Raw genomic sequence first — 26,787 nt, 5'->3', positions numbered from 1 at the left:
AATAAACAGCTGTAACGTTATTCCAGGCACTGAAAGTTAGGAAACGCTGTTATTATTATGAACTCACATCTTTCCTACTATCTCACTGCAGTGCTGAGCGATGTGTCTCCATCCAGCAGTGTTCCTCCTCTGGTGGAGGGTCATCTGAGATGTTTTCTGAGGGTGACGGTGAGTAAAGTGCTGTGGACCATCCCCAGACCTCCTCCTGTGACTCTGGTCAGGCTCAGATGGTGGGGAGAGTCTTCCACTGGCACCTTCTTCAGGCCTGGACATGCTGAACAGAAGGGGGACAAATCCACAGTCCGCTTTCCCGTTCGATGTGGACCCAAACAGCTGACGTCTTATTTGACAGGTTAGATTTGGCTGCTATACAGGTGACGGCTGATTACTGACTGTTCCTAGAGAGGCATATTTACCTTTACACATGTGTGGGTTTCAGCGGATCTTAAATCGATCTCAGTTGAATCTGCAGAAGGCTTGAATTGATTTGTGTGATGCATAGTAGAGTTGTTCCGATTCCGATACTAGTATCGGAAATATCTCCGATACCACAACAAATTCTGGCATCGGCATCGGCGAGTACATGAACCCATATACCGATCCGATACCATTTTCTTAAAAAAGACCTAGTTATGACCGCAAGCTTTGCCTAACCGCTGCACGGTTCTTCTTCGCTGCTCAAAATGCATTGAAAACACAGGAAGTTGTGCTGTGTTGCCACAAGCAACCCCTGTTTAGAGCAGCGAAGAAGAAATGAAAACGCGTTAGCAGCCCTTATCTATATATGACTGGATCACTCATCACATTCTAAACTGCCAAAAGACAGTGAAGCCGCTACTATATTATAGATCAGTGGTTAGCAGTATGTCTCTGTAGTACCGGTAGTTACAGACTCTCGAGTATATTCAGTACCGGCAACTGCGTTCATTCGCTTCCGTGTCAATAGTATGTTCCTGCACAACCGGAGGCTGCAGATTCAGGACCGCAGATCTGGGCCGCAGTTCTAGGACCCTAGTTTTTCCTGACAGCGCCACCTACCGTACTGGCCAATATAGCGATGGCTGCAGTTTCAGGAACGCAGTTCTAGTATCCTGTTGTAAACTGCGTTCCTGAAACTGCAGTCACGTTTGCAGTCACGTTACTTTGTATATAGCATCAATATATTAATCTCAGTAGCATGTTTTTAAATGTAAGCTTCAAAATGCAGCAGAGTTAAATTACTAAGTGTGCTTTGAGTCACAATTTTAAATTTAAACATGAATTTACACAAAATATAAATGAAATATCAATTTTGTAAAATTGATGTATATCAATGTTAAAACAATTGTAATAAATGAAGAACCGTAAAAGTCTTGAAATGTCTCTTGAATTATACAGTATATTGATTCACTTCCTTAAGGTGAATTAGCTCATTATCAGGTAAGTTAAAGTTGGAATCAGCGTATGGAGTCACTAAATTACTGCCAATATTTTAAAAGTTGTTGAGAAGCAAGACAAGACACAAGAATGATTCAAGAATGTTTATTTATATACATATTATAGAGTCACACTGAAGGCATCAAGGGCTATTTGATCAAGAAGGAGAGTGATGGCGTGCTGTGCCAGATGACATGGCCTCCACAGTCACTGGACCTGAACCCAGTCCAGATGGTTTAGGGGTGAGCTGGACCGCAGACAGAAGGCAAAAGGGCCAACAAGTGCTAAGCATCTCTCAGGGAACTCCTTCAAGACTGTTGGAAGACCATTTCAGGTGACCACCTCATGAAGCTCATCAAGAGAAGGCCAAGAGTGTGCAAAGCAGTAATCAAAGCAAAAGGTGGCTACTTTGAAAAACCTAGAATATGACATATTTTCAGTTGTTTCACACTTTTTTGTTATGTATATAATTCCATATATAATTCCACATGTGTTAATTCATAGTTTTGATGCCTTCAGTGTGAATCTACAATTTTCATAGTCATGAAAATAAAGAAAACTCTTTGAATGAGAAGGTGTGTCCAAACTCTTGGTCTGTACAGAATTTACATGTCATTTTTGTGACAACATCACAACAGCACCAAAGTGAACCCCTTTTCCATCAGTTGCTGCATGGATAGAATGGCTGTAGGCTTCAACTCTAGAGAAAGAGAGAGCGAGAGACAGAGAGAGATAAATAAGAAACATTTGTTTAACATATTCAACTGGAATATATATATATATATATATATATATATATATATATATATGAAAAGTGAAAGTCCTTGCAGCATGTGGTGCATCTCTTCAATTTGGGCAGGGATTTCCCTTTTTGATTGTTATATGTATCTTGGAAAAGTGAGAGTGTACTTGTTTAGAATATTTTGAGATCATGAAAATATCCCTAGTGCCTTTTTTAATCATCTGTCCTACAATGAGCCTAATCGAATCCATAAAATCACTTCATATTGGCCATGCAGAACATGACAGAAACTAACACATTATAGCAATGTATAACTGTATGTGGAATAGACCTGCAGATTAGACCAAATTGTAACAAACTATTAAAATTGCCAAATGCCTAGTTTACCATTGCAAAATAATGCCAAAACAACAGGCTAACACATACTGCAACTAGGCAGTCAGTGAAGTTTAATTATGAAATATATTTTATACCTAAATATGGTAAAACAACGACTATTAAGCCAGTATTCACTCTAATACATTAAGCTGCAGGTAAATCTAACAAACCTTACATCAACCATGCTCTTGTCATCTGATAAGTTTAATTAATGTGCAGGCTAGATTCACTTATAATACTTCGTCATTAAAACACAATTATAATTTATGAAATCATAGCCACGAATTAACGTCGTAGTAATTAATAAAACTAGCTCACAAATTCTTAATTTGGTGGGAATTTATTATTAATTCATAGGTAGCAGTTCTCACTATGTAAACTTTGCACCGTTTAAACGTTTTAAAATAAAACTTAATTAAATATCGATACTCACCGTCTGGTTGCTGTCCACGTCGTCCATCTTTAATTAGTGTTGATTCAGTACAGTAGGTGGCGCTGTTACAAAAATACTAGGGTCCTAAAGCTGCGGTCACAGAATTGCGGTCCTGTAACTGTAGCCTCCGGTTGTGCAGGAATACCCTTCTCTTCCGTGTAAGTCAAAACGCAGGGCTCCAGACAGTAGCCGAATATATACTAGTGTCTGTGAATATTAAACTGCAAAATACTATTTAAATATTACTCCCGCAAAATCTACATCTCTGTGGGTGACTGGCACAGATGCGCGAGAGCTCGCTGTTTTGTAGTCTCTGCTGTGTGTCATGAGGACACGAACGCATAAACCGTCACTTCATGAGAATTTACCGTTTCATTTGAGAATACTGTCATATCATAAACACAGACACTCAAAGATCTTCATGGCAGCCCATTAAAATAAATGTTTGGTTTACATGAGTAAATTGACAATATATAAAGCTACTGTTGTAGCCTACAGTAATAATAATACATCTCTATAATAATAATAATTATGCCTAGATGGTTGCTTGTTTTTTACTTGTTTTTTACTTGTTAGAGATTATCTGATTAATAGATCTTTTTTTTATATTCCTAGACTTATTTGTTGCAGTTTTTTTATACAGTTATATTGTAAAACTTAAATACCTTTTTTAGTTTGCGGTGTTAGATTTTTGGCTGCATTTGAAGTTCTTTTTTGCATAAGAAAATAAATAATACTGTCAAATTCATGTTAGATAATAAAAATACTGTAATAAATACAGTAGTTCACCATGTATTTGTTCATGTTTTATTGAGGGATCTGTCTGAAGCACACCATAAAAAAATTCTAGCAATTTACACAGGGCTAGTAGTATATACAGCTGTATATACAGATATACACCCAGGTATCGGATCAGTACTCGGTATCGGCCGATACCCTGAGCCCAGGTATCGGAATCGGTATCGGGAAGAGAAAAAGGGTATCGGAACATCTCTAATGCATAGCTGAATTTAATCATTCGTTCTTCACAGATATGGGCTCATTGGTGCTGGATGTGCTTACAAAGGTTGATCATTTGCCTATAGCTCGAGCGCAGGTCCCTGGGATTGCCCGGCTGTCTTTGTCTCACTCCATAAATGGATATTTCACTCTTGTTTCCCCGTCATCAGAAAAACTTGGAGAGCTTCAGGTGGGTGATATGCTCAGCAGATTTCACATTTATCATGTTTTCTTTCTTCCCCACAGATTTTAGTTTCAGTTTAACTCCCATGTTGTATTCTGTTCATTTTGTAGGTCACACTTGCCCTGGAAGCGTTAACAGAAGGATATGACAGCAGTAGTTCAGTACCCACGACTGATATGAGCCTGGACGCTCAGGCTCCTGGGATTACAACTGACCAGAACATGTGTGTGCTGCCATCCCAGGACCAGGCTCTCCCAAGAGTGAAGGAGACCGCTGGCAGCAGTTCTGGCCACATACCTAGGTTTGTTTGTTTTTTATCTTTTGGATGGTTTGACTGTTGAATGAATAATGTGGAACAAACTTTAATTAAATCACTCCACTCACATGCTGTTCTTCAGCAACAACACGTATCCTCATGACTGATTTTGTTATTCGTTTCAGTCTGGAGTGTTGTCTATGAGCGGATTTGGATAACATGTCTTTTTTAAATAATGGAATTAAAATTATTTTATGTAAAATGTTTCAAGGAGTTCTGTGGTAATAGTTTTGTCCCCAGTGGTATTTTAGTGTTATATTTATAAAAATAAAACAAATTCTATTCATGATTTATTAACTAATAATATTATTGTTTTCTTATAAACATATAATAATAATAATAATAATAATAGTAATATGTACAGATTTTGAATTATATTTGTTAATGTTTGAATTACCGTTTACTTTTCTGTTTTTCTATTTAATTTCAGTTTAAATTTTATTAAAGTAATGTGCATTTTATTTTATCAGTATTTCTGTTTATTTAGAAATTAAATTATTTTTATTTCATTTATCGTTTTAGTCATCTCAGTGCTTTCAACTTATTTTATTTCAGTTAGATGCCAAGGCACAGATTTCAAATTCTTTTCTTTAGTTCTTTGTTTAATTATTTTTTTTAATTCAATAAACGTCAATAGTAAAACATTGATTTTGTCCAATATTCTTGTTTTAGAGGGAAGGATTACCTGTATTTTCAAGCAGATTCTTCTACTGGAAAACCTAAACCCGCTTCTCCCCAAATTCCTTCAGCAAATACACAAGCACCTGCTGACCTTTTGTCAGGTACAGCTCATTAACTTGATTTACTGAATTCATTACATCGACAATACTGCTGACCACAGCAACACGTTGGGTAAAATAGTGTGTGACATCGATGATTTCAAAGGACTGGTCAAATTAAAGAATTGTCTTCTGCTGATTGATCTTGAGTTTTTTTTTTTTTTTAATGTAAAAGAACGTTTAAATTTGAAACCTTATATTGTGTCAGTACAGCACTATACAAATTACACTTTTTCTATAAGAGATGCTTGTGGTCATTAAATGTGCCAAATATATAGACATAAAGAGAATCGATACACTGTTTAGTGATGCATACCTGATGTATAAGCAAGTGTTTATTTATTCTTTACTTATTGTCCATTATATAGTTGACTCGTTTTCATTATATTTTGTATTTTCCAGTTCTTCTGGAGCGTGGCAGCAAACTCCGAAATGCAATGGTGGTTTCAGCCTTAAAATCTGATGTGGGCTCAGATGTTCCTCTGAAGGACATTGCCCTGCCTCTCTCCACAGACAACACTGACGCCTTGTATGAACTCTTCTGTTTCATTCATATACTGTACCTATGAAGGGCCAAAATAGAAAAGAAAATGGTGAATGATGATGATTATAAATAATGTTAAACATCATCTTCCGCCTAAAGGCCAGCCAGGCCCTCCTCAGGAACGTTTCTGGAGAACATCCTTCAGTCAGAACTCCAGCCTAGTCAAAATAGAGTCAACACAGAGGACATGGCTGTGGATCTCCTGCTGGGAAGGTAGTCAAGCCTACTGTCACCTTTAGATAAAGGGAAGAAAATGAAGCTTTGCTTATAAATACTTGACAGAATTGTAGGTAGATTTTTGTTTCTCTATGTTTGTATCAAACCGTTTTAATGTTTGTAATGGCTCTATTCCTCAGTGGTAATGGATCCGTGCTGCAGTTCTGGGATGGAGAGGGTTCTCTCCCAGATTTCTTTTCTGATCACAGTAGTATGCTCATGGACAGTGAGCTCAACGACCCTCAGTATGATCAGAGTCTTCTGGAGAACCTCTTCTACAAAGCTCCTGTATGTCATGCACTGTGACCAGCAAACTATAATATGTAGCTACTATGTTTTCTTTAGCTTATAACTAACTAATCCAATTTTTTCTCCCTTTTTCAGATATCTAATGAAGGTTTGGAAATGGACGATCAGAAGAAAGACCCGGAAGAGAAGCCAGTACACACAAGACCAGCTAAAAATGCCCAGTTAGTTACAATAATGCAGGAAGAAATGCTCCAAACTCATTCACTTAAGACAAAAAAAAATAAAAAATACACAACCACACATGTGAATGTTTTCACATCTGTGTAAAGGCACAGAGATGTTATACAGTATATTTAGAATAATATATATTTTTTTTTAATTGCCTATATTTTTATTGAAGGCTCGATTCAGAAGATGTGCAGCTTTCAGAAGCAGGAGACGATTTCTCTGGACTTGGCGTGGATAAAATAGCTTTGCTTGGAGATATTCGGTTTGCCAGGGTCACCATCAGTGAGTTAAAAGTTCCCACTGAGAGCACTTCGAGAAGTCTTTCTAGAAAAGGAAGGCCACCTCGTCCCGTCACCACAAAGAAATGGTACAGCGTTTAAGATTCTTCACATTATCATGGCTAGGGATTTGTGTGTCCATTTTTCAGAACTAACCAGATACAAATATCCTGTTTATCTAGCTTTTATATCGTTGAGTACCTCTTTCCATTGGTCTCTGCTGGGAATGAAGATGTTCGACATGTACCTTCAGAGATTACTAAAGTTGTCTCTGGTAAAGTAACAGAGGGCGGTGAGTACATCTGTAATAGAGAACTTTTACTAAAGAGAAACCAGAAGTTGTGTAATGATCTGGGGATTCATTTTTGTTTCAGTGGTGACGTTTCAGCACCAAAGTTTGTTTCCAGTGAGGTTCGGCAGGTCGTCTCTTAAACAATGGTGGAAGATGAATGTCGCATTCAAGATTTACTCCAGAAATAGCCTTCAGAAGAGCGTAAGTGCAGTGTGTGGCAATCACCGAATCAAACAGAGCTCAAAAATAAAGGCTGATCTGAAATCGAGGCCTGATCTTGTCTTGTGTGATGTTCAGCCTGTTCTCGTTGGATCGGCGATGTTTCCTCTGAGCTCTGTGATGCAGAGTCAGTCACTGAGCATTTCTGCCGCCCTTCCTGTTCAAAGACCGGATAGAAACGCTGAGAAACAAGCATTTGGTCCTCTGAAAGTAATGTATAACTCATAAGAACCACATTTAGGAGATTTATTTGATCTAAGTGATTCGTTCTTTGTCCTTTTTTTAAGGTGTTGTTTGAATTAGCAGCAGACAAGAATGATTTCTCCACCAAAAAGAGAATTCTGGGTCCAAGCAGACCGCTTTCTTCCCGTTTGACTGAAGAGCATGATGGACCCAAGGGTTTATGTGTGAGCGACCACAGGAGAGACTCGTCTCCTAGTGCAGGTGTTATCCTGATACCTCCATCCAAATCACGAGCTACATCACCACCCGTCAGATTCCAGAGCTCTCTTCAGCAGGAAGTGGAGGAGACTGAGATTTTGCTTCATATGTTGCTCATGGTGCCCGATGGGAAAGATTTTAACTGTGCACCCATGCAGCCCAATGTCTACTTGAACTGTAAGCTCCTCGGATCCGATGAAACCGCTCGATCGACAGTGAGCTGGAGTCAGAAACATCCAACATTCGGCTTCATTCAGGTCCGAGCTAAATATAGAATCCAAGGCTTTACACATTTTACTTAGGGTTCCTGTGATACAGCATAATTTATTAGAAAAATGTAGTTTGTTATTTGTTTTTAACCTGGTTTCTAATATGATGAAGGTGGCTCCGGTCGCACTGACCAGCAGACTGTTGGAGAGAATGAAGAACAACATGATGGTCATTGAAGTTTGGTTGAGAACCAGTAACTCAGACCATGATAAACTTCTCGGTTTGGTAAAACTACCTCTCCACCAGTTCTACATGTCCTTCAGGTAGGTGTATTGATCTTTCTACATATGTATGTATGTGTATTATATTATATATATATAAAACATTAGTATATTATAGCATATTACATATAGTATATTAATTTTGTAATTGCAGTATAATATTGTTTTTATTATAGATTTCTAATTAAAATAAATATGTGAAACACACATAATATTAATTGTTATAAATGTAATATTATTGTATTATATAATTATATTAATAATAATAATTTTAAAAATAAGAGTAGTAATATATATATATATATATATATATATATATATATATATATATATATATATATATATATATATATTGTAACATAATATAGTTAATTAACTTTTTATGAAATATAGCAGTGTAGTTGCCATTAAATAAAACCAAAGCTATTAAAGAAATCGAAAGCATTTTAATTAATTGAACTAAATCTGAAATTCAAAGCAGTAATACTCCTGTAGGGTTGTGGTTAATATTAAATGAAAACTTTTACAATTTTGCCTTGGCTACTAACTGAAATATATATATATTTTTTTCTTACTTAAGTTTTAAGTGGAACTTTAAATAAGTTTGACATATTTTGAACTACTAAAATTACAGAAAATGAAATAAATATAGATTAGAGCTACATATTTATATTTAAATATTAAAAAAATTATAAAAAGACAAAAACAAATAAAAATACTTAAATATATGAAATATATAAAAATGATTAAATAACTTAAAAATGTGAATAGATATTATAATAGTAAATAAAAACTGCTAAAATAACACTGGAAAATGGAAGTTTGGTCTTTTTATTTGTACTTTATTTTGTCTCCAGAGAGCCCAAGATCACAGAGCTGCTGTTGCAGTCTCCGTATCCAGTGGTTGGAGTGGACAGTTTTATGCCTGTGGTTGATGTATTCAGCGGCAGCACTCGTGGACACCTCAGGGTGTGTCTAGCACTGGGTCTAGCACAGCAGATCACAGCACTGCAGCGAATGAGGGACGACGAGCTGAGCCCCGGGTCACCGCTGCCTCGACCAGCGCACATGTTAGACCACCGGCCACATGCCGAAACTAAGGCTAGTTCTCTTTGAACTCCCAAAAGCAGGCCTGATGCTTAAAGGATGAAGCTTAATTTGTTTGTGAATCAATGTTCTTGTAGGCCAGTACCACTGTGGATGTTCTGCGTGAGCATGTCTTCATGGTCCGAGTAGAGAGAGTGAAGGGTCTGACGCCTCTGCAGTCCACAGTGTGGGGAGAAGCTGACTGTTACATCCAGTACTCCTTCCCTGCACAAAATGAGTCGAGAGAGGACATGGACCCACTTATTGTGGAGAGCAGTAAGCTGTTTTCTTGCTGACTGTATCAAAAAGTCTTTTTTTTTTTTATTCAGCTCAACTAACTCTCTTCCACAGATGTGGAGCTCAAGGCCTACCGCTCTCAGACCACTCTCTGTGTGCCGGACCCTGTGTTTGGACACAATGAGACTCATGTCCTACTGGCTCCTCCTGATGTCCCAGTGCAAAGAGTACTGCTGAGCTCACTGGCCAGTCAGGGAGCGAGAAACGGAGGAGGAGTGCAGTTTGAGGTTTGGTGCAGGTACAGTACGTGTAGAAATTGCAGTTTAATCCTGAATTTTATTTATTTCATTTAAAATGCATTTCTTTTATTCGGCAATAATTTCACTTCGATATATATATATATAATTTTTTTTTTTGTTATCAAAATGTATCTTTTATTTGGTCGTATTTAAAACCTTCATCAGTCTCTTATTTAATCTTTATTATTATTATTAATTTTATTTATTTATTTTTACATTTGAAATGCATGTGAAAGCATGTTTTTTTTGTTGCTGCAATATTTGTTTATTTACTAATTTATTTACATTTTAGCATTTAAAATATCTCTCTTTAGTTTGGCCATATTTTAATTTTATTTCGTTTATTTTAACATTAATATTATTTAAAACATGTCTCTTATTTGGTTTTATTCATTTATTAGGGCTCAAGCCTGGAGGGCGAGAGCCCTATTGTTTTCCTTAGGATTATTTTTTTTTTTTTTTTTTTTTAGGGCTCAAGCCCGAAGGGGCGAAGAGCCCTATTGTTCTTCTAAGGATTATTCTTCTTATTATTATTTTTTTTATTTTTTATTAAACCTTCCGGGGTTTTTTGGAGGCCTTAACATGCTCAAAAACTCTTGAAAATTGGCACACACATTGGAATCTGCGGCCATCAGGACGCCACAGAGACTGGGACCCGGGCGTGGCACAGGGGCTCTACAGCGCCCCCTGGAACACAGTCAGAAATCTTGAACCATAGCTCACACACACTTTCATGTATTTATATGAAACTCAGTACACTTATAGATCTCATTGAGCCGAACAACTTTCGCACTCTATGTCATAGGCTCCGCCCAACAGGAAGTCAGCTATTTAGGGCTGTTTATAAAAAGCATGCTCTGGAATTTGATATACTTGTCATAGGTCTTTTACTTGATTGCCACCAAACTCGGTCAACATGATCTCAAGACATTGGGGATGGAAAATTGCGAGGGGATTTTTGATATCTCGAACGGTTTGCCCGTGGCGAGGCGTTGAAATTATGGCGAGAAATGAGAAACAGGAAATGTCTAATAACATCCACATACATTGCCTGAGTTTGATCAAACTTCATTGGTTTGTTCGTTGTATGATACCGATCGCATATATGTGACTATTAAGAGTCAACATTATAGCGCCACCAACTGGCAGCAGGAAGTGTGTCATTTTCCAAATGCTTTGAATTCAGCATCTTATTTTTACTCTATTTACTTAAAACTTCATCAGAATAATGACAAAACATGGCCGATGTAAATCTGTTGTGGGGATATTGATATCTGATATTGTGTTGCCATGGCAACGTGTCAAACTTGAATGTTCTGTTATGGTGAGTTTGAGGCAGACAACAAGCTCAGATTTACATGAAACTCAAAACACATATCAGTATTAGTGATAGCTAGACAATGGCAAAAGCTTTTAAAAGGGCGTGAAGGAGGCACTCTATAGCGCCACCTTTTGTCAAAAGTGGGGGGGTTAGTTTTAGCTACAGACACCAAACTTGGTACATAAATTGTTCTTTTCAAGACGGACAACTTTCTAATTCACAGTCATCAGCTACGACCAACAGGAAGTCGGCTATTTTGATTTGAATATTTAAATTGAGCTTTGATTTAATGCATACTCCTCACAGGAAATGTTCACTATACTCACCAAACTTTGTCTACATGTTGAAAAAACATTGAGGAACTTAAATTGCGAACGTATTTTGGTTAGCTTGAACGGTTTTGTCGTGGTGATTTTTTGAAATGACAGTAAAAAGGGAATCATTAATTGTCTTGTATTTTTAAATGGCAGCTTCCAAACACTTAAAAAAAAAAAAAATCATACAGAGATCAAATCATTCTGAGGACATATGCATAGTTTCATGACTTTACAACACTGTATGATTAAAAGAAAATTAAAAAACTGTCAGACATCTCAACTCACTCTGTCCCTCTGTTTGAGGAATGTATGTGTGCTGACTGAGTGTGTGTGTGTGTGTGTGTGTGTGTCTGTGATTGGGGGATGGGCATGAGCTGAGTGGCAGACACAATGAGAGAGAGAAAGAGAGAGAGAGAGAGAGACTTAATCATCTCTTTAATCACCAGAAAAAAAAATTATTTTAAATTGTTATTTTTTGTTGCTGTTGCTAACATTGCTGTTTTCATTACAGCTTAAGAAATCTCTTAGGCCTTATCCTTTTCTGACAGTTTCAGGAATTAAAAACAAAATTCTAAAAATACTTATTTGTGCTGCAAATAATAATTTAAATCTCATTTGATACTGACCTATTCCATCCTGTGACATGACATTTATCTTAATTTACATAATCTCATGGATGTAACAGTAAAACTGTTCAGCTCACAGATGAAGACTAAGCTGTAATGCAAGCAGAACTTTCACAAATGCTTGTAAGTCATTAAAGAATTTTATAACACTGTAAAATAATGTCTAATTTGTTAACATTAGTAAATGCATTGGTAACACTTTATAATAACTGCACTCATTAGTAAATAGTCAGTTCATGCTTTATAAAGCCTTGTCCCAATATTAATAGTCAGTAGTAAGCAGCTTATAAATACAGCTATAAATAGCTTGTTCTTGGTTTATAAGCACATTTATTAAAAAGGAGAGTAAAGGGTCAGTTATCTTCCTATGAAAAATAAAAAAATAAAAATAAAAAAACAACAACACAGATTGATACAGAACTCAGAAATTTTATTGTGGATTTATGATAAACTCAGCCTGTAAATGAATCATACTCCTCCAAGAAGACACAAGTAGTTCACACCAAACTTTTTCAACATGATGCCAATATACTGAAGATGTTAAATTGTGAATGGGTTAAGGATACCTTAAATGGTGTGGCCAAAGTAACATAAAAAAATACAATAGTTATTTTACTATATCTTTAACATTCTTCATTCCAACTCTTCATAATTTTTTATATACGTAGAAGTCATCATTTGAAAGAAGCACAGCAAGTTTCATAGCTTTATCATTTTCAAGAGCCAGCTTAAAATTAAAACTATCATAACATATAAATCAAGCTTGCAATTCTTAGTACCAATAATGGCCACCAGATGGCGATATATGATTACTTTTAAATAATTATTGTAGAAACAAGTATGATTTAAATCATTTATAGAAATCTTTCAAAGAAAAATAATATGTATTTTACTGATAAAATGACCCTCACTTAATTAGAATAATATGCTGAAGTATTGTGAAATACTGTGTATTAAGAATAATTCTTTATAGGCTTTATGGACAGATAAGTTTGGAGTGACTCTTGAAGGATCAGCACCACATCCTCTTTTACCACTGTTTAAAGAATTTATCTTACAGAACAGGTGCGAATTAGTTTTGGATAGCTTGAATGGTTTTGTCATGGTGATTTTTTGAAATAACAGTAAAAAAGGAACCAGTAAATGTCTTTTATTTTTTTAAGTGCAGCTTCTAAACACTTCAACAAAATGTACACATAGAAGACAAGTCATTCTGAGGAAATATGCATAGTTTCATGACTATACAACACTATATGGATGATAGAAAATTAAAAAAACTACCATACATCTGATGTCACTCTGTCCCTCTGGGTAATGTGTGTGTGTGTGTGTGTGTGTTTGTGTGTTAAGTGTGTGTGTGTTAAGTGTGTGTGCTGAGTTTGTGTGAATGTGTGGGAGAGGGGATGGGCTTGGTGTCAGAGAGAGAGAGAGAGAGAGAGAGAGAGGGAGGGAGACTTAATCATCTCTTTAATCACCAGCAGAAAAAAAAGCAATTTTGTGTTGTTGTTGTTTTTTCATCATTACAGCTTAAGAAATATCTTAGGCCTCAACATCAACTGTTGCTAGCCTACTCCCAAAATTAATAGTCATTAGTAAGCATTTTATAAATACAGCTATAATTAAATTGTTCATGGTTTATATGCATATTTATTTTGAGGAGATTAAAGGCTGTAATCTTCCTAAAAAAAACAAAAAAAAAAACAAACAAACACAGAACTCAGAAACATTTATTTCAAGATGCAATAAAAGAAAACTGTACACTATATATATATATATATATATATATATATATATATATATATATATATATATATATATATATATATATACAATTGCATAAGTTTATATTTATTTTTTTTTATCAAGTGTACAGCTAATAATAATAATAATAATGCATTTTATTTAAGGCGCCTTTCAAACCACTCAAGGTCACCGTACAACAAGTAACAACAGTAACAATATTAAAACAAAAAATAACAGCAAATAACAATGTCAGTAAAAAAACACAATAATATTAGAATAGCACAACATATTGTGGAATACTATATTAAGACTTTATATATAGGCTTTATGAACAGATAGGTTTTGAGAGATTCTTGAAGTACTAGCATCACCTCCTCTTGTACGACGGTTTGAGGAATATATTTTCCAGATAGTACCGCCGCTCCCTATATGCAGAATACGCAGTCTTCGTAGGGCACCAACTCCCAGAGGGGGCACCATCCCAGTAGCTAAAAAAAAAATAAAACATGCGCCATTCTCCCATCCGCGCTCGCGACCGCTCGGACATTTGCGGATGAATGTTCGTAATTGATGGATGGACATCTATGCCCGGGTAAAAGATATCAGCAATCCGGCACAGAGAAAAGAAAAATAAAGTAAAAAACAAAACAAAAACAGGCATAAAGTTGGCTTGACATTGGACATTCGAGAGTCTCAAATTTAGGGACCGTCTCTAAAGTTTCATGTAATATTGTTATACACTTTTCTAACGTCAGTAGCATTTGAAGAGAATGACTTACAGTCATAAAAACAACTGTAATTGTTCATCTAGGTGACAGCTATAATGCACCATTAAATTGAATGTTTGATATTTATTAAAACAAACTGTAAGTCATATGTAAATTATGCTACTTTTTCACATGGGCTCAAAAGCAAATTTGAAGCTCAATAGCATTTGAGGAGAAAGACTTGCAGTCATAAACCAATTGTAATGTGTTCATTTAGGTGTCAGCTACGATGCACAACTTATACATTTTTTATATATATTAAAATAAAGTGTTACTAAAGTTATATATATTGTTCTGTGTATGTGATTTCAAAGTCTAGACGGGTCGGATTAACCCTTTAACTGCCATATCCCTTAAAATTTGATTGCAAGAGGGTTACTGTAAATGCTTATGCCCGCTGGGCACAGTTTTCCCGATGCCACCGGGGTGGTGTTGCACTGACGGCTTGAGCCCGCCATCGCTGCTTGCAGCTATATTTTTTTTTTATTCTTCTAATTTTTTTCTAAGGTTTCGGGGGCTTTTGGGGTCCTTAACATGCTCAAAAACTCTTGAAAATTGGCACACACCTTGGAACCTGCGGCCATTAGGGCCGGGCAGAGTCTGATACACGGGCGTGGCACAGGGGCTCTACAGCGCCCCCTGTAGTACCGAGGGCCATATATCATGCATACTTGCACGTATACATATGAAACTTGGTACATATATATAACTCATCAAACCAAACAACTTTCACACTGCATGTCATAAGCTCCGCCCAACAGGAAGTTGGCTATTTAGGGTTTTATGAAAAACACATGCTCTGGAATTTGATATACTCCTCTGAGGAACTCCACCCGTTCACCACAAAACTCGGTGAACACGATCTCAAGACATTGGGGATGCTAAATTGCGAAGAGATTTTTGATATCTCGAACGGTTTGCCCGTGGCGAGGCGTTGAAATTATGGCGAGAAATGAGAAACAGGAAATGTATAATAACATCCACATACATTTGCTGAATTTGATCAAACTTAATTGGTTTGTTCGTTGTATGATACCGATCATATATATGTGACTTTTAGGAGTCAAAGTTATAGCGCCACCAACTGGCAGCAGGAAGTGAATCATTTTCAGAACGCTTTGAATTCAGCATCTTATTTTTACTTGATTTGCTTCAAACTTCATCAGAATAATGACAAAACACGGCCGAAGACAATCTGTCGTGGGGATATTTATATCTAATATAGTGTTGCCATGGCAACGTGTCAAACTTGAATGTTCTGTTATGGTGAGTTTGAGGCAGACAACAAGCTCAGATTTATATGAAACTCAAAACACATATCAGTATTAAAGATAGCTAGACCATGGCAAAAGCTTTTTAAAGGGCGTGGAAGAGGCACTCTATAGCGCCACCTTTTGTCAAAAGTGGGGGGATTAGTTTTAGCTACAGACACCAAACTTGGTACATAAATTGTTCTTATCAAGACGGACAACTTTCTAATTCGCAGTCATAAGCTACGACCAACAGGAAGTTGGCTATTTTGACTTGAATATGGATTTTTGGGAATTTTCTTTTGTGAATTAATGCATACTCCTCCCAGGGGAAGTACACTATACACACCAAACTTTGTCAACATGAAGAAAAACCATTGAGGAACTTAAATTGCGAACGGATTTTGGTTAGCTTGAACGGTTTTGTCGTGGTGAATTTTTGAAATGGCAGTAAAAAGGGAAACATTAATTGTCTTGTATGTTTAAATTGCAGCTTCCAAACACTTCAAAGCATTTTTTCATACAAAGATCAAATCATTCTGAGGAAATATGCATAGTTTCACGACTTTACAACACTGTATGGATAAAAGAAAATTAAAAAACTGTCAGACTTCTCAACTGACATGATCTCACTCTGGCCACCCTGTCTGTGTGAGGGAAGGGAGGGGGAGAGGGAGGGGGAGTGTGAGGGGGTTGGTGACTGTGACAGTGTGTGTGGACTGTAGGGAGGGGCTGTCTGGCAGAGAGAGAGAGAGAGAGAGACCTAATCATCCCTTTAATAATCAGGAAAAAAAAATCTATATTTTAAATTGTTATTGTTTTTGTTGTTGCTAATGGTGGTGTTTTTTCCTTTCATTACAGGTTAAGAAATCTCTTAGGCCTTATCCTTTTCTGACAGTTTTAGGGATTTAAAAACATCCTAAGAACCCTAATTTGTGCTGCAAATAATAATTTCAAACTCATTTGATACTGACCTATGACAACCTGTGACGTGACATGACATTTATTAATCTCATGGATGTAACAGTAAAACTCTTCAACTGACAGATAAAGCTGCAATGCAAGCAAAACTATTTCACAAATGCTTATAGGTCATTAAAATCATTACAAAACACTAATACATTATTTAAGGATTTGGTAACACTGTAAAATAATGTCTAATTTGTTAACATTAGTATATGCAATGGTAACACTTTATAATAATTGCACTCATTAGCTAAGCATTAGTAAATAGTTCATGATTATAAAGCCTTTTCCCTTAATAATAGTCATTATTAAGCAGTAATACATCCATAAATAAATTGTTCTTGGTTTAAAAGCACATATATTACAAAGGAGATTAAAGTCTCAGTTGTCTTATAAAATAAATAAATAAACACAACCCAGTTTGATTCAGAATTCAGAAATATTTATTTCAAGATGCAATAAAAGGAAACTGTACACTTGAATAGCTTTTATGCGATTCTTGAAGGATTAGCATCACCTCCTCTTGTAAGATGGTTTGAGGAATATATCTTCGAGATTGTACCGCTGCTCCCTATATGCATAGTATGCAGTCTTCTTAGGGCACCAACTCCCTGAGGGGGCACCATCCCAGTTGCTCAAAAAAACAAAAAACAAAAACCATTCTCCCATCCGCGCTCGCGACCGCTCACACCTCATGTTTGCGGCTGAATGTTCGTAATTGATGGATGGACATCTATGCCTGGGTATAGGACATCAGCAATCCGGCACAGAGAAAAGAAAACTAAAGAAAATAAAACAGGCATAAAGTTGTCTTGACATTGGACTTTCTAGAGTCTCAAATTTAGGGCCGGTCTCTAAAGTTACATGTGCTATTGTTATACACTTTTCTAACGTCAGTAGCATTTGAAGAGAATGACTTACAGTCATAAAAACAACTGTAATTGTTCATCTAGGTGACAGCTATAATGCACAATTAAATTGAATGTTTGATATTTATTACAACAAACTGTAAGTCATATGTAAATTATGCTACTTTTTCACATGGGCTCAAATGCAAATTTGAAGCTCAATAGCATTTGAGAAGAAAGACTTGCAGTCATAAAACAATTGTAATGTGTTCATATAGGTGTCAGCTACAATGCACACCTTATACATTTTTTATAAATATTAAAATAAAGTGTTACTAAAGTTATATATATTGTTCTGTGTATGTGATTTCAAAGTCTAGATTGGTCGGATTAACCCTTTAACTGCCGCATCCCTTAAAACTTGATTGTCAGAGGGTTACTGTAAATGCTTATGCCCGCTGGGCACAGTTATCCTGATGCCACCGGGGTGGCGTTGCACTGATGGCTTGAGCCCGACATCGCTGCTTGCAGCTATATTTTATTAATTAGCTTTTGACATTTTAGGATTTAAAAGCGTTTTTGACTGTTATTTATTTGTCGCTCTTATTTGGAAATATTTATTTATTCATTACGTTTAAACATTTAAAGCATTGTTTTATTTTAGCAATATTTGCCAATATTATTATTTCATACTTTTATTATTATTATTATTATTATTATTATTATTATTATTATTATTATTATTTTGTGCATTTAAAAACATTTGCTTTTATTTAATAATATTTGCATTTAATTCTATTTATTTATTTTACACATTTGGAAAATCTAAATACATGTCTCATATTTTTTCATATTTTTCATATTTTTGGGGAGATTATTTACAAGCCTATTGAAACATTTGCAGGTATTATTATCCTAATGTTAGAGATCAGCTAGTAGCCAGAGGATTGCTGCCCGTGTCCAAACTGTGTGCCATGGTGACCATGCAGAAACAGGGTCAAACCGATGCACAACTGTTCTCTCTTCCTCTGGCACCGAGAACCGACCGACCTGTTGACACACAGCCTCAGCCGCCTGGTACGTACATATCGAATTATCTTAAAACTGCAAACAAATAACATAGAAATTATTATTATATGAATTTAAGACAAATGTAATAAAGTAGACGCTGCTTTTATCTGTGCTTACATGTAGGGCTGCTTGAAGTGAGTGTCCAGTACAAGTCTCGCCCAATGAGGAGTGTGGGAGTGAAGAGTGGGGTGGTGCCGTCCCGCAGAGTGATGCTGGTCGTGCAGGTGCACAGAGCGGCCGGGCTACAGGCTGCAGCCAAGTGAGTCAATCTGCCTCCAGTCTAACTTTAGCTTTTAACCAGCTCTACTCTAACAGCAATCTAGAATGATTACAATGAACTGCCTTTACACGAATTACAATAAATACATGTAAATAGTGTTTTTATTTACCATCTTTTTTATTATTTCTCAGAGCTCTTGCAGATCCAGATAACGCACTGCAGTATTACTCTGAAGTGGGGCTTAACTCTTTCATCACCATGCAGTTGTCCTTCCTGCCGGACAGCGAGGTTCGAAGCACGCGCGTGGCGGTCAGAAGTTTCTGTCCAGAGTTTGAACATCACGCCGAGTTCTGCTGTAACCTGCTGGTGCAGAGAGACAGCGGGGAGAGCGTCAGTCTGGCTGAACTCCTGCAGGAGGCAGTGGCTGTCTTCACCATATACAACAGAGACACACGCAAAAGTGAGTGACCCAACCCAAGGTAGACAGATACGTGGAGATTTCATTTTTTTCATGACACGCTTCTGTTAAGGATGTTTGGATACCTTTAGGTTACGAATGACTCCACAAACACATGCAGCCCTTCATTACATAATCCCATCGTGCAAAAGATCCGAGGTTGTGTGTAAGTGTAGATCTGTGTTGTAAGCAATAAAAAACTTGGCTTATAATAAGTGGGTAGATTAAGTTTTGTCTGCACATAAGTGGTTCAGATTATTATTTTATTTTCATTTGAAAAGGATATTTTTCCAGTTACTGTTCATATTTTCAGGCACATTTGTAATGCAAGTTCATTTTTATGTTTTTACACTTACAATTCAGTGCCATTTTAATATTTACTTGTTAATTATTAGTATTATCACTCCATTCCTGCATTATAAATACTATGTACTGCATGTTTTGTTTATCTCATTGTAGAAGCTGAAACAAGATCGCAGGACACTGTCTTGGGCACTGTGAAAATTAAACTAGCAGATCTGATTCATAAAAGAAGTGGTATGACAGTCTTCAATATTAATAGAATTTAAGTTCTTGATTTATTTTTATATTGTAGTGTTAATTAATATATATCATTTAGTATTTATTTATTTCTTTTTATATTTATATTAACTTTTTAGCATTTAAAAACTGTCCTGTTTTACTTTGAAATATTTGTATGTTCATTTTCTTCAATTAATTATTGATAATTATTAATTATTTAAGTTTGATATATATATATATATATATATATATATATATATATATATATATATATATATATATAAAATAGCTTTTTTACATTTTAAAAGTTAAAGAACTTGTCTTGTATTTGGCTATGTTTTTAGGATTTCATTTCTGTATTTATTTATTTGTGGTTTTAAAGTAAAAATTAATGGAAATATAACATATGTATATGAATGTCTGCAGGCATATCTGGCTGGTACAGTCTGTCTCTACCTCCGAGCACAACCTCCTCTCACAGTCTGACCTCAGCAGGAGCGCTTGAAGTCTCCATTAGTTTTTCTCATCATGCCGATAGAGAGCGAGTCCTCAGTTCAGCCCGTGGACTGGGATGGGACGTGGGGCAAAACAGTGAAGATGAGGCAGATATAGAGGACGAAGATACTTTGGAAGCAAGCGCAAAGTCTCTGGCATTATCAGTCTCCCTGCCTAGAGCGTGGCTGCCCATCCATTGCCTGCTGCTGCCAGGACATGAAGACTTGCAGCGTTCCACCTACTGCTACTACAGATACAAACTGTACAACCAGCAGACGGTCTGCTCTGAACTCAGACATCCTGCTCCAGACGAGTGTGAGGGAGGAGAAGGTTTAGCCACGGTGGCATTTCAGGGGAGTAGAAGCGTGGTGCTGAGGAGGACTCAAGCCCTGCGCTGGTACCTGAGGGAGGAGAAGCTGGAGGTGCAGGTGTGGGTGCCCTTTGGGAAGGAGAAGAGAGTCCGGCCTCATAACGCTGACCGTCTGGTGGGCTCTGCATTTGTGGATCTCTCTGCTCTTTCTGGGACTTTGAAGCACCATCAAACAATCAGCGGTAGATATTTGTTTTATTCCTTATTTATCTGTGAAGAGGCTATTTGTGTGCTTTAATAGCTTTTATTTTTATGCTGGCATATTATTTAATCATTCTAAAAATCATTATGAAGAGGCACTGTTACCACATAATGATTTCTCCCTTTTTAAACGGTACATTACAAGACAAGTTAATTTATACATAGCGGTCAAAATCTGGGCTCTTGGTAAAAAAAAATAGTTTTCATTCTCTTGGTAAAAAAAAAAATTTTTCATTCTGTGATGACAAAGCAGTATTTTCAGCATCATTACTCCAGTCTTCAGTGTCACATGATCTTTCAGAAATCATTCAAATATGCTCAGTTTTTAAAAGAACATCATTTATATGAAATAGAAATCTTCCATGACACTACAAATGTTTTTCTCTTTTTTTTATGGCAGTGTACATTTCCCAGTTTTTACAAACATTGAGGTTGAGTGCTTTCATCAAACTCAACCTTTTTCCCTCGTTCAAGCCTTTTACCAATGTTACTATATATATATAACAAAGTGCAAATATTTTCCTTTTAATTTATACAAAATTAAATTTTATATAATTACTAACCAATATTTGGAGCCAAACTAGCCTTTTAAAGGCCCATCCTTTTTCTTTTTTTTCTATTATCAAGACTTTATTTATAGAGAAATATTTGGTAATAGGGTTGAAAAAACAGTATATCATATTAATATAAAAATAAAACAATACATACAGGTTTAGTTTAGTTTGAGGTCTTTTTTTTCTGAAGGTTAAGCACGTCCCTTCCTTGCCATTTTGTTGAAGAACAGAAATTTGATTTAATTCCAAACGTTTCAGTCACGAGTTTGAAGTCCATTTCTAGCTGATATCAGAAGTGCTAGGAAAATCCTACTTTCCAATGATGTGTCCTCTGCTCATATCTAATATATTATTTGGGTAACATGAAATCTGTGTTCCCTCTTCATTTCTCTCTCTCATGTTAGGTGTGTATCCTCTGTTCAAGCGCTCTGCTGTAAACCTGAGTGGTGCTGCTCTCAGAGTCCATCTCACGGTCACAACAGACTCTGTACCACACGAGCCTCCGTCCAGCGAGGAGCTCAACAGCTCAGTAGAAGATGAGGAGGATGGAGGCTTCCCCACCACAGCGCTGTCTAGACCATCTCAATCCCCCAGCAAACAGCTGATCACTGATGCTCCACCATCCAAAGAAATCAGCAACGACGAGACCTTCATAGCCAGCATTACTGTGGACAGAGCTATGCATCTGAGCCTGAAGGGTGAAATAACCAGAGTTATTACTGATTTTACTTCATTCTCGTTTCCATTTATGATGTTTAATGCTGATGTCATCCTCAGGATGTCCTCTCGCTGAGCGTGATGGTGGATTGCCTAGCTGCTGTGTTTCTTATGCCACCGCCGATGTCCCGGGCACAGTGACAACAGCACTGGTCAAAGACACTGACTGCCCTGTGTGGCACCACCAGCAAGAATGCAGGTAAACCCATTTAAACCCATTTGACATTTCTTTCAGGGATGCACCGGTTGACCGGACATAAATCGGATCCGGGTGGTTTTTGCTTAAAAACCCATTCGTTTGAAAAGCCAGATGTAAACGTCAGTTCTGTATAGGATGATTATTTTTATTCTTACCTTAAAATTATATCGACTGAATTTGATTTTAAAATCACCTGCTGTAAAGTGTTTCATTCATCCAATAAAAAAAACATTTTGGGTAATGATTCAATTCATTGAGACAATAGTTATTTATTTTTCATTTTTGTGTTTCACTATGTTACTGACACATGAGTGTTATGTGCCACATTCAGCGCTCCCATGAAAGTGATGTAGGTGTGACAGATTAAGAGGGGCCACTCAAGTGGGAAATGTAGTACAGGAAATGCATGTAAAGACCAAGTGCATGTATGCATCTTAATACCAGATGGAAACAAGTCCAGTGTTAAACTTACGGCTGTTGTTTTTGTCTTCAGACTGTCGAAAGAGCTACTTTTGGATCCCCAGCAGTCCTTGGTTTTCAAAGTTTGGCATAAAGGAGGTAATAGCAAAGCAATCATGCACGACGCCCTAGCATTGCGGCAGCTAGTTTTGAACATGCAGGCAGCATGCATATTTTCATCAGAAAAAAAATAAATAATTAGTTTTGCAATATGTTTTCCTTTGCAGAGGTTGAGCGGGTGATTGGATTTGTGTCTGTAGACCTATCACCACTTCTGTCAGGATTTCAGTCGGTTTGTGGCTGGTATAACATCACTGATTTCAGCGGGCAGTGTCAGGGGCAGCTGAAGGTGTCTGTGTCTCCTCTGAGGGCAGTACAGGAACTCCGGGCACAGAGACTGACGGCCCACGACGCCCTCGCTCCAGATTCAAGCGTGAGCCATTTATAGAGTTTTGTTGTTTTGTTTGCTGAATTGCTGCTAATGAAATCTCTTTTATTATTTTCATTGTTGCGTACTATTTTTGTGGAAACCTTAATACACTAGAATTCAAAAGAATCCAGAAAAAGAAATGTATCCTGATTTCCACAAAAGAAATTATTTTAAACCTTGGTGAGCAAAAGAGACTTTTTACAACATTATTCCAAACGTTTGACCGGTAGTGTATAAAAAAAGAACCTGTTACTTTGACCTGATGATGTTGTATATATATATACAGTTATCTCACATGGTGTCTCACATGGATATATTATATATGATGTTATTTCTATGTATATAAAGTTGTCTCACATGGTGATGATTATGATGTATCTTTTGCAGGCTCTCTTTAGTGCACTTCCACTTTGCTATCAAACGACATCTACGTACAGCAGCTTCCCCAGCCACATCAGTCGATTCTCAGAGCAGAGGATCAGCACACCTCCTGATCAGTTTGAGAGGCTGCTCTCTGACAGGTATTTCTTTAGGAAAGCTGCATTATTGTCAGAATTACTGTCTGAAGTAACACCTGTGGGGATGTGTTTTCAGGTCCAGTGTGACGGATCGTCACGATGAGCACATGGACAACATAAGAATGTTCCACCAGACTCTGCGTGGGGAAGAGAAAGCGTCTCACTCGTCCACGGCTGGAGATTCCCACCCATCCAGTTCAGCACTCTTCTCTGCCCTCAGGTACACACACCGCCCTCCACTTCCTACATGAAAGGAGAAGAATTATCACGAGATTATGACCAGATTCCACATGAAATCCAAATGTCTGCAGCATTTCAAAAAAATAAAAAATAAAATAAAAATCATTTTTTTCAAATTTGGAGACTGGGGGGAGGGGTAGAATGACAATTCATTACACTTTGGCTTTCATTTTTGATTGTTAATGGGATTCTTTGGTGCATTTTAAGGAAAAACCTCAGTGAGCTGGATGATATTCAAAGATATTTCAGCCGAAAGTTGTCCGCTCCGACATTCCCAAAGCTGAGTGAGCTGAGAGGAACGTCCGGGCAGGACGAACACAGAGACTCCGAGACAGACGCCACACAACTGCTACTGAAGTCCAGTGAGCTGGTGGGAGAGGTCAATAACATTATAACAGGTGAGATCAGTTTGTGATTTCCTCTTTATTTAAAGGCTTTTTAACTTTACATTTCTTTCAAATCAGGCTTAAGTGAACACCAGACGAAAGGAGCACCAACTTCCCATAAAAGCTCTTCTGCTCTTGTTGTGGTTGAGGAGCATTTAATGTCTGGGGCTGATCGGCTGATATTATCAGAGTCTGATAGCTGTGAGATAGAGCCACGCTTTCATAAAGAATCACACATGATGTTGGAGGATGAAGATGAAGTCTCGCCCATCAGCTCTAGACCGTCACCAGCTGCTCCTGAAAATGAAAAGCTCCACCACAGCTCCAGCGATCACTCGTCTGATGAAGATGAGGGTAAAGAAGAGGAAAGAGATGAGGACGAGCGTGAAGATTTTGAAGAAACTTTAATACAGCCCCGAACACTTAATGAGGTCACTTCAGTCACAGACAGAACCAGCCCTTGGACCAGCCTTCTGTCTGACCCAGATGTGGGATCCCTGGAGAGTCTGGAGTCTCAGGACGACACCATCCACACTCGAGGGATGGAAAGAAACAGCAGAGAACTTCTTCCAGACTTCAACCAAGACGTCGATTCTGATTCAGATGTCGGTGTAAGATCTGAAACTGATCTGGAGACATTAAGGAGGGACGACGGCACTATTGCCACAGATCATCGGGAACTGCAGCCTTCTCCAGATGGTCTGGATGGAGATGCTGCTCTTTCTAGGATCAGTGAGGTGGAAGATCATGAACAAAGTTACAGTCGGCCTGAAGAAAGGGATGAGACATCAAACGTGCCTCCATGTACAGCAACAGATGATGAAAGTGATGAGTGGACAGCAAAACCGTATCCTTCCAAGCTTTTTCTAGTTCTTTTGACCGCATATGTTGCATGCTGTTGATAAAAACAGAAAAAAATAAATAGATCCATCTTCATCTGCTTCAGTTTGTAAAAACCAACAAAAAACACTGGCACTTGCCCCATAGACTTCCTTTATAAGGGAATTTTAAATGGAAGTGTGTGGGACAAGTGTTTTAAACTGCTTCTTATTAAATGATAAGAGGTTATTTTTATCTAAGCCCCCTGTGCAGTTTGGGATCTGTAGAGCTTCCAGATTACTTCCTGTCGGCTCACCATCTGGAAGCATCCATGAGGACTTTGAGGATGGCACCTGTCTTTCCATCGGCAACAACTGAATCTGTACGTATTCGCCCAATATTATTATTATTATTATTATTATATATATTTTTTTAACTACAATAAAGCTGCTGCAACTGACAAATTTAAAGGCGCAGTATGTCTTGTTATTATTATTTTTCTTTTTTTGACTGTACTAAAGCATAAAAATATCGTAATATGTTTGCAGATATTTCGGAAACATGCTAAGTTCATATACTTGTTTCTCCAAAAAAAAAACAATGCTGCAACCAGTTATTCAACTTTGAATGTGCATTCCGTGTCGAAATGTCTGTTTTTGTTCTGGTTCATTCAGTTCCACCCACTAGTATTACCCAATAGTATTTCAACACCCTTGGTTACAAAAACAGAGTGTATTGCAGCCATGGAAGCCAGCAAATGAACTGGGTCAGAGATCACAGATTCTACATGACCTAAAAAGCCTCAAAATCCATGTAAAAAGCTCTATGACATTAAAATGTGGATGAATCAACTCATCAACCCACAGTGTAAAGCTTGTCTACTTCCATTTTCAATTGTGTTTGTTCCTGTTGCATGTGTTCAATCTGACAACCAACATTATTGTCAATTCTGATATTTTAAACTGCGACTGCTATATGAATGACTACGTTTTCAAATGTGGTCCAAAATGACCAACCTTTATCTGGACAGTCTACAAAGTTCATGAATCTTGGTCCACTTTCTTATTTGTAAAACTCTTTGTTTTTAAGCCTGTCGTGATTTAGCTATTAATATCCATTCTTTGTAGGAGACTGGAAATCCTGGAAATCTATATCGAAGACTGCCTCGATCAAGACCCAACATCCCTGCATCCCAGAGAAGTGAAGAGACCAAAAGAATTGCTAAAATATTTGCTTCAAAGTTAACAGAAGAACGTTAATGTTCTTCTAATTTGTGTGTGTGCTTTAGTTTTTTATATATTTAAAATATGTGATGCCTATTTATTTCTTGAGGAATGCAATATTCTTTTTAACATTTAATTTTGGATAATGTGAGCATTAAAAAAACTTGTTTATTTACAGTAATTAAGTATTTTTATAATAAAGAATTTTGTATTTCCATCTACGGAGAATTGTTTTTGAAGG

The 26,787-nt window shown here is 37.0% G+C and overlaps 1 protein-coding gene and 2 long non-coding RNA genes across 3 annotated transcripts in view; 1 reads left to right on the top strand and 2 right to left on the bottom strand.

Moving 5' to 3' along the window:
• The window catches only part of LOC128029370 (uncharacterized), a 7,478-nt gene extending 6,544 nt beyond the window's left edge, over window positions 1–934 (bottom strand). The window contains exons 1-2 of the long non-coding RNA XR_008187368.1: window positions 417–934; window positions 68–274 (exon numbers count right to left, since the gene is read on the bottom strand). This is a non-coding gene — a long non-coding RNA (uncharacterized LOC128029370). The remainder of the gene's footprint in view (window positions 1–67; window positions 275–416) is intronic.
• LOC128029364 (C2 domain-containing protein 3-like) overlaps window positions 1–26,763 on the top strand; it is a 27,164-nt gene extending 401 nt beyond the window's left edge. Inside the window, exons 2-33 of the mRNA XM_052617124.1 lie at window positions 92–352; window positions 4,001–4,158; window positions 4,263–4,453; window positions 5,141–5,250; window positions 5,650–5,776; window positions 5,891–6,004; window positions 6,148–6,295; window positions 6,392–6,477; window positions 6,657–6,851; window positions 6,945–7,054; window positions 7,137–7,255; window positions 7,352–7,483; window positions 7,561–7,971; window positions 8,096–8,247; window positions 9,063–9,306; window positions 9,390–9,567; window positions 9,643–9,826; window positions 18,570–18,742; window positions 18,860–18,995; window positions 19,148–19,416; window positions 19,873–19,950; window positions 20,362–20,982; window positions 21,960–22,253; window positions 22,333–22,471; window positions 22,965–23,029; window positions 23,158–23,363; window positions 23,748–23,881; window positions 23,955–24,098; window positions 24,326–24,516; window positions 24,583–25,351; window positions 25,597–25,705; window positions 26,451–26,763. Coding sequence (XP_052473084.1) covers window positions 92–352; window positions 4,001–4,158; window positions 4,263–4,453; window positions 5,141–5,250; window positions 5,650–5,776; window positions 5,891–6,004; window positions 6,148–6,295; window positions 6,392–6,477; window positions 6,657–6,851; window positions 6,945–7,054; window positions 7,137–7,255; window positions 7,352–7,483; window positions 7,561–7,971; window positions 8,096–8,247; window positions 9,063–9,306; window positions 9,390–9,567; window positions 9,643–9,826; window positions 18,570–18,742; window positions 18,860–18,995; window positions 19,148–19,416; window positions 19,873–19,950; window positions 20,362–20,982; window positions 21,960–22,253; window positions 22,333–22,471; window positions 22,965–23,029; window positions 23,158–23,363; window positions 23,748–23,881; window positions 23,955–24,098; window positions 24,326–24,516; window positions 24,583–25,351; window positions 25,597–25,705; window positions 26,451–26,582 — 6,380 coding nt within the window. The 3' untranslated portion in view covers window positions 26,583–26,763. The remainder of the gene's footprint in view (window positions 1–91; window positions 353–4,000; window positions 4,159–4,262; window positions 4,454–5,140; window positions 5,251–5,649; window positions 5,777–5,890; window positions 6,005–6,147; window positions 6,296–6,391; window positions 6,478–6,656; window positions 6,852–6,944; window positions 7,055–7,136; window positions 7,256–7,351; window positions 7,484–7,560; window positions 7,972–8,095; window positions 8,248–9,062; window positions 9,307–9,389; window positions 9,568–9,642; window positions 9,827–18,569; window positions 18,743–18,859; window positions 18,996–19,147; window positions 19,417–19,872; window positions 19,951–20,361; window positions 20,983–21,959; window positions 22,254–22,332; window positions 22,472–22,964; window positions 23,030–23,157; window positions 23,364–23,747; window positions 23,882–23,954; window positions 24,099–24,325; window positions 24,517–24,582; window positions 25,352–25,596; window positions 25,706–26,450) is intronic.
• LOC128029369 (uncharacterized) lies at window positions 1,508–3,117 on the bottom strand. The gene is made up of 2 exons (XR_008187367.1): window positions 2,970–3,117; window positions 1,508–2,116 (listed from the first exon to the last, which is right to left on the bottom strand). It is a non-coding gene; the product is annotated as an uncharacterized LOC128029369 (long non-coding RNA).
• Window positions 26,764–26,787: the final 24 nt, after the last annotated feature.

Source organism: Carassius gibelio, chromosome A15 (assembly GCF_023724105.1).
Source record: "Carassius gibelio isolate Cgi1373 ecotype wild population from Czech Republic chromosome A15, carGib1.2-hapl.c, whole genome shotgun sequence".
Taxonomy (NCBI): domain Eukaryota; kingdom Metazoa; phylum Chordata; class Actinopteri; order Cypriniformes; family Cyprinidae; genus Carassius; species Carassius gibelio.
This window is presented reverse-complemented; position numbering and strand designations above follow the sequence as displayed.